Here is a 13,257-nt window from a genome sequence, read left to right as displayed (position 1 = left end):
AAGATTTCCTGTGTTTCGGTGGAATCCTGACTCCTAACTAAATATTTCCCTTTGAAATCAATGCAAGATGTACACAGATCTACACAGACACAGAACAGTCAGAGATATGCAGTCTCCAGATACACTAAGTCTCCACCCGTAGTTTGTTATCTTTATAAGAATAATGCTCAGCCTCATTGACCAGGCCAGGGACACACATGACCTCACACCTGTGACGTGTGTGTTGTATGTACACCTCTATCTTTGCTACCCACCTGCATATGTCTGTGTGTGCTTCAATGTCTGGATGCTGCTGTGCCTGTATGTTGCTGTGTCTGTATGCTGCTATGTCTGTATATTGCTATGACTATGTGCTCTTCCTTTGTCCCCTTTGTACTGTTCTTATCTCATGTACTGTATTGATGTTGCTGCCATTTGTGCTTGAATGTCTTGTCTCCCCGGCATGTTTGTGCTTGCTCCAATTGTGCTTGATATGTTTGTATGTCCTGCTCCATTTGTTTGTGTTTGCTGCAATTGTAATTTTTTAAACTAATGTATTTTATTTTAGGGAGCCTATTGTCAACTGGCCCGGGGACTACAGCTGGAAATTAGCCATGTAGGCTAAAGCTGCTCCATTTACTGTTGTTACAGTTAATTAATGGGGACTGTCCATGACATCATAAACTAATAAACTAAACTAAACTAAACCTATAGTGCAGAAGAGCTGTGTGTGTGTGTGTGTGTGTGTGTGTGTGTGTGTGTGTGTGTGTGTGTGTGTGTGTGTGTGTGTGTGTGTGTGTGTGTGTGTGTGTGTGCGTGCGTGCGTGCGTGTGTGTGTGTGTGTGTGTGTGTGTGTGTGTGTACATTATGGTTGCACTTAATGAGATAAACCTGGCCAGGGGAAACCTTAGCCATGCTTCAGAGTTGTTTAAATAGCCACTGCTTACTTCAGTTAGCTTTAGCCATGGCTAACAAAAAAAACAATGTTTTATTCAACAAAGTTGAATATCTGTAGCCAAATAACCTCAAAGTAATTACCAACCAAGCCGGAAAGTTCATTTGAGTTCATTTGCCCTATGAAATGTTTTTTTTATACGTTGTCTAATTATCACAAAGCTGTGTTGTTTTGCAGCAGTGTTGTGTTGTGGACATGTTTTGCACGCCCGCCCACGCCTGGTTAGTGGTGAACAGGTCCAGAGTGGTTAGAGTTCAGAAGCGTAGGCTCCAGCCCCCCATCACTGCGCCTTGGCCAGACCCCCAGAGCTGCTTACTCAGAATAGACCTGCCTTCCCCCGGCCTATGTCAGAAGCCACAGGATGCACAGTGGTGATGCTACAAACAAGCCTACAAACAAGCTATCTTTAGCAAACCTGTTCACCTGAAATCTTAAGAATCTGGTTTTACAAACATAGAATAAAGCCAGGATTAATAAGATCCATAACAGAGATCCATAACACTTCACGGAGCTACAGCCTTTTTTATGATATGGTATTGGATTGCGTAGAAGGCTACTAGATTAAGAAAGTAAAAGCGAAATATTCTGATTTTCTCTCTCGCCACAAAAACAGCTTCTTTCCATCGGCAGTCAGCCTCATTAACAAGGCCCGGGACCCCCACTGACACAGACTCTTACCCCGCCCCCATAGACACTATTGTAAATATTCATTCATTCATTCATATTTATATCTTACTTGATTTTTATCTATGCTCCTTGAGGTGTTTTGTCTTATTATTATTATGTTGCCTGTTTGCACCAATCTACCACAGCAAATTCCTTGTATGTGAAAACCTACTTGGCGAATAAAGTCATTCTGATTAAGAAAGTAAAAGCGAAACATTCTGAAGCACATAGCCTTGAGGTGAAAGAGGTCCAGTTTTTATGGGAGGATGTGTACCGGAGGGCTGCTGGTTGCATCATATCTAAGGTGCATCACTGCCAGTGTGCCTTTGATAAAAGCACTCAGGGTTAGGGTTAGGGTTTAGGGCCCACATCACTGTGGATGTTCATGCGCGTGTGTGTGCGTTTCAGGGTAATGGACAATAAAGTACTCTACTTCATCTTCTGTATACCCAAATCCAAACTTGGAGGATAGGGACTGGTAGGGGCTATATTTAACCATGTTCATGCAGGAGTAAGCCTTGCACACATTTGGGCAAGCCAGAATGGCCCATTGCGCAGGAGCTTTTCTCCTGTTTCTGTATCCTGAGACAGCTTTATATGCAAATATTCTCCCTGGACTGGACACTAGTCTGTAGTCAGGGCCTTATGTTGTGACCTGTTCAATATGTAGACTGACACTCAGACACATGACACTCATGTGTTTAAATTACACTTTTAAGTCGCATACGCATTAATACATATCACAGCAAGTGTTACATACACAGTAAGTGTAATATACAATTGTGCTGCTATTACTGTATATCAGGTGTTTTTTGGCCTGACTCCAACTCGTGGTGTTGGAAGGTTCTGGTCTTCAGATTTTCCACCCACAATGCACTTGGTGTAAGAGCCTGAGCGTTGCAGCTAGAGTCGCCTCTGAGAATTCACACCTTTCACACCTCAGCCAAACCACAATGATGCTCAAGTTTCCAGGCATCATTGTTGCGTGTTGGTCTGGGGTCTGGCTGTGTGTGTGTGTGTGTGTGTGTGTGTGTGTGTGTGTGTGTGTGCGTGCGTGCGTGCGTGCGAGTGTGTGTGTGTGTGTGTGTGTGTGTGTGTGCGTGTGTGCGTGCGTGCGTGTGTGCGTGCGTGCGTGCGTGCGAGTGTGTGTGAGTGTGTGTGTGCGCTCAAGTGCGTGTATACATGCGTGTGTGTGTGTGTGTGTGTGTGTGTGTGTTTGTGTGCATGCGTACGTGTGTGTCTGTTGGTTGGTTTCGGAACCAAAGCCGCAGTAGAAAACATCCTTCTTCTCAAGAAGGCCTAACTGCAGCCGTCCATCTCTCCTCAACCCAAACACAAACAGGCCTGTCTGGGCTGGTTCTCCTGGATGTGTCTTAGAATAGAATAGAATAGACTTCTATTGTCCTTGTACAGTTGCCTATACAATGAAATTGTAGTGGTTCTTCTGAAGGTGCAAAAACAGAAAAACTACAAATATTACACACTAGACAAATGAAAAAGCGAAAATGCTATAAAACAAGCTAAGAGACAATGAGGTATTGTCTTTTACCACACATATAAAGAATTCATTATATTTTATATATTCATTATGTCTTCATAATATCACAATGCTATGTCTGTCTACAAGAAATAATGTGTAGTATATTTATACTTAAAAACACACACATGCATGGACTGTATATAAATGCCTCCTGACTGTGGGGCTAGGGCAAGGTATTTATGACCCTTTGCCAAGTGTATCTTAAAAATGGTGGTTTATGACCTCCTGGCCTCTCCCCCCTTTTCACACCTCAAGCATCTATGTAGTGACTGTGATAGGATCACTGTGGTAGTTATATTTGCATGAGCCACAGATCAAAGGACTGTTAGAGGCAGGAGTCTTGAAGATAACTCAATATCCGTTAAGCAACACACCTCTTCTGCCAGTGAAGAAACCTGATGGTTCATATCGTCTGGTACATGACCTACGTGCTGTGAATGAGGTGGTCGTCAGCTACCCTACTGAAGTTCCTCATGTGCTGTTGACTTAGATTCCATCGACAGCCAGAGTGTTTATGTTTAGAACAGACCTACAAGCTTTGCCTTTAAAGGGAGCTGATATAGAATATTGGGTTGATGGGTCTTGTTACCGGGTAGGAGAAACTTTGTGCGCTGGGTATTCCTTAGTTAAAGCACAAAATTCAAAGTTTATTGTGGAACAGGCTGAGGCAGTTCCTCAGCCTTGCTCAGCTCAGTTGGCTGAATTGATTGCCCTCACAGAAGCATGCAACTTGGGAACCGGACGGAGAGTGACAGTGTACACCGACTCTGCCTATGCACATAATGTTTGTCATTTTAATGGAGCCGTATGGAAGGGGCGGGGTTAACTGTTTCTTTCTGAAACTGATGGAAAATGCCTGGTAATAGCTCAGTATCATTATAATAATAATAATTACTTTAATTTCTATAGCGCCTTTCAAAAAACCCAAGGACACGTTACAATTCTAATGGAAATGATGAGACAGACAAAACAGAAAACAAACAAAGCAAAACTGAAACATTGACTAGGGGCCAAAGGCCTTGGTGAACAGATGGGTTTTAAGGGCTCATTTGAAGGAGTCCAGGGTGGGGGCGTTGCGGATCACTATGGGGAGAGAGTTCCAGAGAGTAGGTGCGGCCACGCTGAAGGCTCTGTTGGTATGTTGGGGGAGGAGGTCAGTTAGGTACTGGGGGGCGCAGGCGTGGAGGGATTTGTAGGTGAGGAGGAGGATTTCGTATGAGATATCAGATATAAGAAATTGTCATGCAGTCATGTCTGCCTATAACAATTCTTATAATGCATTATGTTATATATGTATGCTCTAAGTAAAGTGACAGTGTCATTTTAATGAGTAAAATACAACATACTGTATATTAACAATATGGTCCTGTAGGTTACCACAGTGATACAGCAGATTGTAGCCTTGTAGCAATAAATAGGCAGTATATTCAAAGATTATGTTTCAACGTCATTATAACAACATCATAACAACTAACACAGAGACATCCATCATTGTGTGACATCAACACAATGACCTTAGGTCACTTTATGAGATTGAATCTGATAATTCTGCTGTAGACAAGAACTATAGCGCCACCTGTTGAGAGATTATATTTTCCCTCAGTGCTGTTGCATCTATTGTAATGTGAGCAACAAACATGACCAATGTTGCTCTGCTCTGCCCTTACTTAACTGTTACTTACTTACTTAATTGTACAGTCAATTGAAAGTAAGTAAAAAAAGTAATCAATCAATCTTTTGGAATTAGATGAACGACCGGTTATGAATGAGAGGTTACATACATGGTTGTCTTTTATATGATTATCATGTTATTTATTATATTTCTGTGCATGAATAAAAAAGAGGACCACTTCTCCTCTAGAGTGTCATTGGATGATCAACGGAATGTACTTTAGTTTAGTCTCATTGCCTTTGTGCACGCCCACCAGAGAAGACTTTTGATCACTGGGTGTGTCACGTTCTCCATTTTAACACAAGGTAAATATTAACCGAAGCAATCAAATCATAAAGTTGTGCAGTCGGTGCTTACAGTCACTCTGAGATAAACCTTTCAACCACACCCTGTCTGTCAACTTACTACAGTGCACACTGCAAATGCCGGCACCCGTCCCATTTCTATAGTGTTACACCCTCATGGCACTTGAAAACACAGGGACACCACAACCACAGGAGAAACTGTGAGGCTAAGATCTGAACACAAAGTTGTACCAACAACAACAACAACATGGCATCACAGTGGTGGAGACTCCAGGTTTACCTGCTGGGTCATTTAGCCTGCCAGCAGTTCTGTGTTGTGGCTTTCAACCTGGACACCCAGACTGCCCTGAGGAGAGACGGTGAACCGGGGAGCCTGTTTGGGTTCTCTCTGTCCCTGCACCAGCAGCTGAAGCCCACAGACAGGAAAATGTAAGTTGACCTCCTTCTTAATTACAATGGAGGGTTCCTCTCACACAGACCAGTCAAACCCCAGTTTAGCTTTTGTCATTGTGTTTTCTGCTGTCTGTCTGACTGTTTTTCTGTACATTTTCAGTAAAAAGCGTCCTTGGTTCCTTGAAAGGAGATATATAAATCCAAGATATTATTATTATTATTATTATTATTATTATTATTATTATTAATATTATTATTATTAGACTTACACTAACAAAATTGTGTTATGTGAGAAAAGGGTAGCAGTCACAGTGCTGGTAATTCCATGTTACTACCATAATTAATTCAGGTTGATATTTACACTGCAATACTGTGCATTACGTCTCACCAAAACATGTATATTTCTCTACTCTAGGTTGCTGGTTGGAGCTCCACGTTCTAAGCTGTTGGCCAAAGCTGAGGTTACTGGTGGTGTGTACCAGTGTGAGCTAGCCACTGAGTCCGGGACCTGTGAACACGTCAAGTTTGAAAACGATGGTTTGTTTACTTCCTTTCCCCCTTGTCCTTCAGCTTATATGAGACTTAGTTAATGTTACGTTTTAGTGTGTGCTAATTTGTTTAACTATGTTTAACTAACGTCTTTGAAAATGAATGCTCCCAAGAGTTTCTCAACAATAAAGACAGCAAGGACCAATGGATGGGCGTGAGGGTGACCAGTCAAGGCCCTGGTAAAAGTGTCATGGTATGGAGAAAAATAAATGTGTACATCCATATCCTTTGTGTTATGTATGTGGGACTGCACCTTTAAGAGACACCGGAAGTGAGTGGAGTTACCCCCAGTTGACACGTGTTGTTGGTGTGCAAGATGGCGATGTGAGGAGATAATAAAGTGATGACTGTTATCCAAGGTGTGGACAGTTATCAATCATAACATTGGCGACGAGGATTATGGATTCTTTACTCTCACCTCTTCCCCCGTTCCTCGCCCTACCGGGCGATCCACCGGTCCCGTGGATTCGCTGGTGTGAGTCCTTCGAAACGTTCATAGTAGCCGCCGGGTTGGCCGGTGCTAGTGACCAACGAAGAAAAGCCCTGCTGATTCACTCACTGGGCAGCGAGGGACAGCGGATTTTTCGGACTCTCGGACCCGCTCCGAGATACGCGGACTGTGTGACACTGCTCAATGGACATTTTGCTGCTCCACAGAATGTAATGCTCCGGCGGATAATGTTTCGCCAACGTCGGCAGCAGACGGGTGAGTCTATCCACCATTACGTGGCTGATCTGAGGGGACTAGCCAGCCTCTGTAAATTCGGGGTGCTGGAAGACGAACTGATACGGGATCAGCTGGCTGAACACACTAATAACTCAAAGCTCAGAGACAAGTTGTTAATGATGCCAGACGACCTAACTTTAGCTAAAGCTGTGGATTTAGCATTCCAGCTCGAGTCAGCAGCAGCCTTGAAGTCACAGCTAGCGCCCACCTCCAGCTCTTTTCCCCCCAGACCCATGCTACTAACTCAAATGGTGGCACCGCCCACGGAGCCTTCCGAGTCCGGTTTCCCAGAGGACGGCCTCGATGTGAACTTTGCTGCACGCCAGGGTACGACAACACGCCGGGCCTGTGGTAATTGTGGCTCATCATCACACCAAAGCCGAGCCCCAAACTGCCCTGCCAAGGGGCAGCAGTGTAAGTGCTGTGGCAGGCAGAACCATTTTGCCCGGGTCTGCCGCTCTACCCCCACAACAGACAGTCCACGGCCACAAGGTACACCGGGACGGCCCACACAGACGACCATCCATTCAGTGACTGCCACCCTCCGACCGGCTAAGTGGTGCACTGTTGAGCTGGATGGGGTTCGCCTCCCACTGCTGGTGGATACGGGGGCCTCCAGGTCGCTCATGAACGCTGCCACGGTACGGCGGCTCTTTCCACTCCGAAAGCTCACTGCCAACGCCGAGGACCTATATGGCTATGGGCACTCCAAAATAGACATGGTGGGCACAATCGCCTTCACTGTGCGTTACGGGACTAAGGCCCTCCCCTCATTCACCTTTCAGGTGTCTCACCAGGGTTCTAACCTCATGGGTTTTGATTTGTTTTGCGAGCTGGGTTTCACCCTCATGGACAATGTTGGATCCGCCATCTTGTCTGTCGGCTCGCCGTGGGAACAACGCTGGCCTGCTCTATTCAGCGGTTTGGGCTGCCTCACCGCCTTCAACCACCAGCCCCTCCTCAAGCCCGAGGTGCATCCGGTGATACAGCCCATACGCCGCCTGCCCCTCGCCCTACGCGACGACGTCACCGCCGAGCTCCAGAAACTCTCGGATGCGGGCATCATCGAGCGTGTCGATGCCTCCCCCTGGATTTCGAACCTGGTGGTGGTAAAGAAAAAGTCAGGGGGCCTGCGTCCGTGCATCGATCTCAGGTCAGTCAACAAGGCAGTGATCCCGGACAGGTACCCGCTGCCCACGGTGGAGGAGCTGGCTGCACATTTCTACGGTTCCTCTGTGTTCTCGAAACTCGACCTTCGCCAAGGCTACCTACAGGTTCCGCTGCACCCCGACAGCCGCAACCTGACAGCTTTCGTGACGCATGGCGGGGTGTTCCGCTACACCCGCATGCCCTTCGGTCTCAGCTCAGCCCCCAGCTGTTTCCAGAAGATCATGACCACCATCTTCGCCGGCATCCCGGGCGTGGTCATCTTCCTGGACGACATAGTGGTCCATGGTGCGACACCGGACGTCCATGACGAGCGCCTGGCGAGGGTGTTGGACGTCCTCGCCAGCCACAACCTCACGCTAAATGGGGAAAAGTGCACCTTCGCCACTCCGGTCATCGAGTTCGTGGGGTTCCGCCTGACCGCCGACGGACTCAGCCCGCTACACTCTAACGTAGAGGCTGTGCTGCGCCTGCCGGAGCCGTCCTGCCCAGCTCAGCTGGCTTCGTTTCTTGGGATGACGGCCTACTACCTGCGTTTCCTTCCCCGATACTCCATGACCACCTCCCCACTGCGTGAACTATTGAAACAGGACGCGGTCTGGGAGTGGACCCCGGCCTGCGCTGCTGCTATTCACCAACTGAAGAAGCAGCTGACCTCGCCGCCGGTGCTGGCATTCTTTGACCTGGCGAGCCCCACACTCGTGACGTGTGATGCATCCAACACGGCGATCGGGGCGGTGCTGTCCCAGATCCAGGGGGGCACGGAACGCCCGGTGGCATTCGCCTCTCGATCCCTCAACACAGCTGAACAAAAGTACTCGGTGGGGGAGCGGGAGGCGCTAGCCTGCGTCTGGGCGTGCGAGCGGTGGCATATGTATGTGTACGGGCGACACTTTACATTGCGAACTGACCACCAGGCTCTCACGGCCCTGCTCGCTACTTCAGGTTCGGGCCACAAGCCGCTGAGGATCTACCGCTGGTCGGAGAGGCTTCAACCGTATGATTTCACCACACTGTTTACCCCCGGCAGGGAAAATGTAGTGGCTGACCTGCTCTCCCGAGCCACCCCCGTCCCAGCACTCGGCGGGCCCAACCCCGGCCCGTTGCCCAACAAGGGCCCAGACGAGATGGAGTCAGAGCTCGTGCTCATGCTTCATGCCCCACTCCAGGCCACGGTTTCCCTGGAGGACCTTCAGCGCGCGTCGACAGAGGACCCCACGCTCTCCCATCTCCGCACTTACATCCGGGAGGGTTGGCCCACGAAAGTGCCGGAGGAGCTGGCGCCTTTTCATCGGGTCAGGAATGAACTGACCTGCTGGAACGGTGTCTGTGTGGCCCGGGGGCTCCGCACGTTCATCCCCAGCGACCTCAGGGCGCGCGTCCTCGCCATGGCGCACGAGGGCCACCTGGGCATTGTAAAGGTGAAGCAGCGCTGCAGGGATTTGGTGTGGTGGCCGGGCATAGACCGTGATATCGAGATGATGGTGAAGGAGTGCACGGCCTGCCTGGTCAGTGGGAAGACGGGCCCGCCACCCTCACCACCCCTACAGCCCTTGCAGTGGCCACCCACGCCTTGGGAGCACATCCAGCTGGACATATGTGGCGAACTTCATGGCGTCCCACACCACCAACGTTTCCTCCTAGTGGCCTACGACCTCCACTCAAAGTGGCCAGAGGTGGTCGCCACGGGGTCCGTAACAGCTCGGGTGGTCACTGACTTCCTCTCCTCTCTGTTTGCTCGGTGGGGCAATCCAAACGCCATCACAACGGATAATGGCCCGCAGTTTGTCTCAGCGGAGTTTGCCGTCTTCGTGGAGGAAAGGGGGATCAACCACATACGTACGGCGTTCTACCACCCGGAGGCAAATGGGGGGGTCGAGCGTTTTAACCAGACTCTGAAGAATGGGGTCAGAGCACACCTGGCAGAGGGCCTGCCGTTCTCAGCCGCGCTGCTCCGCACCCTGCTTCACTACAGAGCAACGCCGCACTCAACTACCGGCAGCTCCCCAGCACTCCTGATGATGGGCCGTGAGCTGCAGCTTCCTCTCAATCGGCTGCGGGCCCCAGCGGTCGCCACGCCAGCAGCAGCACCCTGCCAGAGCGCCAGGGTCGCAGACGCACAGTGGCGGATGAAGCAGCGGTTCGATAGGAGACGGAGGGTGAGAATACCTCCCTTCACAGAGGGGGACTGGGTCAGGATTCGCCGCCCTAACCGGGACCACAAGCTGCTCTCGTTCTGGTCTGCGCCGATGAAGGTCACCGCTCAGCTGGGCCCAGCCTCGTTTCGCCTGGACGACGGATCACGGTGGCACGCAAGCCGGCTTCGGAAGGTGGCATCGCCTCCCATCATAGACCCAGAACAACCGCAGGGTCCAGCTGAGTTCCCACCTGAACTGGTGGAGGCCGGGGTTCGCCCAGAGGCTCGTCCGGCCCGTGCCCGGGTCAGACCAGCACACCTGAGAGACTATGCGGTGGACTGGTGAACTCAAGGGTAGGGTTTAGGGCATAGCCTGTTCAGTGGCAGAATAACCCACATGGCTATGCTGGTGACTGGCAGTCTACCCAGTTCATCAAGTTTAAAAAAAAGAAAAAAAATGTTTGATAATTATAATGTTGTGTTATTCATTGTGTTCTTCTGGTTCCTGTGGGGGGGGGTAAATGTTATGTATGTGGGACTGCACCTTTAAGAGACACCGGAAGTGAGTGGAGTTACCCCCAGTTGACACGTGTTGTTGGTGTGCAAGATGGCGATGTGAGGAGATAATAAAGTGATGACTGTTATCCAAGGTGTGGACAGTTATCAATCATAACACTTTGGACTGCCAATTATCAACAAACTAGGCATTCCATAAGGCAACTCCATTGTTTAGTTATTAGAATCCTAAACTATTGGTTGCAGTTGAGAGAATTTTTCGATTTTACCATCTACCTACCTACAGGCCTGCGCTCATCGGTACCAGGAGAGGAGCACGGGCCCAGACATCCCTAACCTGGTACCCGGCCAGTGTTACATTCTGGGGGAGGACCTCCGCAAGAGCAAGGCTAAGAGGAAGTGGAGGAGGGTCATCTGTGACGGCGAACACATAGAGACGCGAAGCAAAAACCAGGACTGGTTCGCCTACTGCCAACAGGGCCATTCTGCCTCCTTCGCCAGGGACAACAAAACGCTGCTGTTCGGTGGCCCAGGAGCCTATCAGTGGAAGGGTAGGACGGAGTCTGCATGTTGCTCTATAGGCCTATCATCTGAATGATCTGATTATTGGTGAGACATGGCAGACAGTAGTAGTTAAGTAGTTAGGTAGTAGCGGAGATTACGCACCGAATCCGTCGCATTGCAATATTTTGGGCTTGACTAGCGAGTGTGTCATTGATTTTCAACAACTTTGAAATGTATTTAAATTTCATTTCAGAATGAAAGTGTGAACATTTTAGTCGGTTGCCGACTTGTTCCCTCTTTCACCAGCTGCTGTCACATACTTGTGGGCTCTGTTAATGTGCAGTGCATGGCATTGCATGACATAAATAAAAAGTTATTATTATTATTATTATTATTATTATTATTATTATTGAGATAGATTACACTGACTGAAATCCAGTCAACGGTCAATCCATGCGGTCCAGTTTTGGTGACTTCGCCCTTTTGTGTCCATCTTCCTGTGTAAGGAATCGTGAGGATGGAGGCGTTGGATGACCTTGCCGTGTCAAACGAGGACCCTCGGGAAACTGGGGACGAGGACAGATATGACCCTACACTCATCCCTCTCCATAACAACAGCTATCTAGGTCCGTTTACCATGAATCACTCAAAGTTATTGAGATAACATGAATTAAATTGAATGTTTAGTTTTACAATATTAGCATTTCGATTCTAATATAATATTACAGTTTTCACATACCCTTCTTTTAGTCAGTCTATAAGTCTATTCCCATGTAAAACATCCTGCAAATCAGTATTAGTACTCATAGCTGTAGTGCAGTTATTACAATGAATTCACTTATATCTGTCTCTATCTGGATAGATGATTCAATTACTTAATCCAAGTATTTGTTGTAAGTCGCTTCGGATAAAGGGCGTTTGCTGAATGCCAAAAAACGTCAATGTAAATGTAAACGTCAATGTAAATGTCTCCTTCCCAGGGTTCTCCCTTGACTCTGGTATGGCCCTCACCAGGAAGAATGAGCTCATCATCGTGTCGGGGGCTCCGCGGGGCGGTTACAGCGGTCAGGTGGTGTTCCTGAAGAAGGACCCCCATGCAGAGAGAAGTCTCTCTGTGGAACACATCCTCTCAGGCCCTGGCCTGGCCTCCTCCTTTGGCTATGATGTCGCTGTGGTGGACCTCAACGGAGATGGGTACAGACAGCAGCTGGGTCTGCTTCTTCCTCTTGTGAAGCCATTTTTTTTGTTGTCCCCCCTGTGGCCACAGGACATGTCGAAGCTAATCAGTGCACAGCACACTCACAAAGACACTCTCTGTTAGTCTCCAGGTACTATATGCATAGTAGTATTCAGTGTTGTGTGTATCACTCATGTCCACACACGTAGCTTGGCTTTGGAGCACAAGAGGTATGTGAGAGAAAAAAAAAAAATTTGCATTGAAGATAATTTAATAAACAATCCATCTGCTATGAGGCTCAATGCACCCCCCTGTGCCACCCTTAACTCCACCCATTGGTCATCTGCTATGAGGCTCAACGCACCCCCCTGTGCCACCCTTAACTCCGCCCATGCTCATGTCCTAGGTGGGATGACCTGGCTGTTGGAGCACCTGAGTTCTTCCTCAAGGACGGTGAGGTGGGCGGGGCGGTGTACATCTACATCAACAGCAGAGGGGGAGACTGGGAGAAGGTAGAGCCTGCTCGTCTGGACGGACAGAAGGACTCCATGTTTGGGCTGGCGGTCGAAAGCGTAGGAGACCTCAACCAAGACAAATACGGAGGTCGGCTGAGGTTTTTATTATTTGTTTTTGTAGGTGGTTAACTGTGACAGTAGATATTGGCTGTGTTCGTAATGTTTTTTCTGGAAATCTGATCAGCACTCATGGAATGCCTCTTGTCCAATCAAATGATTCGGTCCCTTTATGACGTTGAACCCAGTGTGCGCTCCGGCGCTCTCAGACCGAATTTACGAACGTGGGTTGTGCTAAATCTTTTTCCTTGCATTGGTGATACGTTAGCGACCGATATTCATTGTAAATTCAGACTGTACATTGCTGTGCGCTTGGCAGATCTTGCTGTGGGTTCTCCCTACGATGGAGCTGGTCGGGTGTACCTGTACTACGGCTCCTCAGGTGGAGTTCACAAAAA

At 48.6% G+C, this 13,257-nt stretch overlaps 1 protein-coding gene across 1 annotated transcript in view; it reads left to right on the top strand.

Moving 5' to 3' along the window:
• Positions 1–5,364: 5,364 nt before the first annotated feature.
• The window catches only part of LOC308153244 (integrin alpha-6-like), a gene marked incomplete at both ends in the record, with an annotated part of 13,405 nt that continues 5,512 nt past the window's right edge, over positions 5,365–13,257 (top strand). Inside the window, 8 exons of the mRNA XM_080526328.1 lie at positions 5,365–5,546; positions 5,926–6,047; positions 6,173–6,252; positions 10,893–11,157; positions 11,617–11,736; positions 12,091–12,304; positions 12,694–12,890; positions 13,179–13,257. The exon at positions 13,179–13,257 is cut by the window's right edge and continues 10 nt beyond it. Coding sequence (XP_080382454.1) covers positions 5,365–5,546; positions 5,926–6,047; positions 6,173–6,252; positions 10,893–11,157; positions 11,617–11,736; positions 12,091–12,304; positions 12,694–12,890; positions 13,179–13,257 — 1,259 coding nt within the window. The remainder of the gene's footprint in view (positions 5,547–5,925; positions 6,048–6,172; positions 6,253–10,892; positions 11,158–11,616; positions 11,737–12,090; positions 12,305–12,693; positions 12,891–13,178) is intronic.

This window comes from Nansenia antarctica, assembly GCF_963989245.1.
Source record: "Nansenia antarctica genome assembly, chromosome: 3".
Taxonomy (NCBI): Eukaryota; Metazoa; Chordata; class Actinopteri; order Argentiniformes; family Microstomatidae; genus Nansenia; species Nansenia antarctica.
This window is presented reverse-complemented; position numbering and strand designations above follow the sequence as displayed.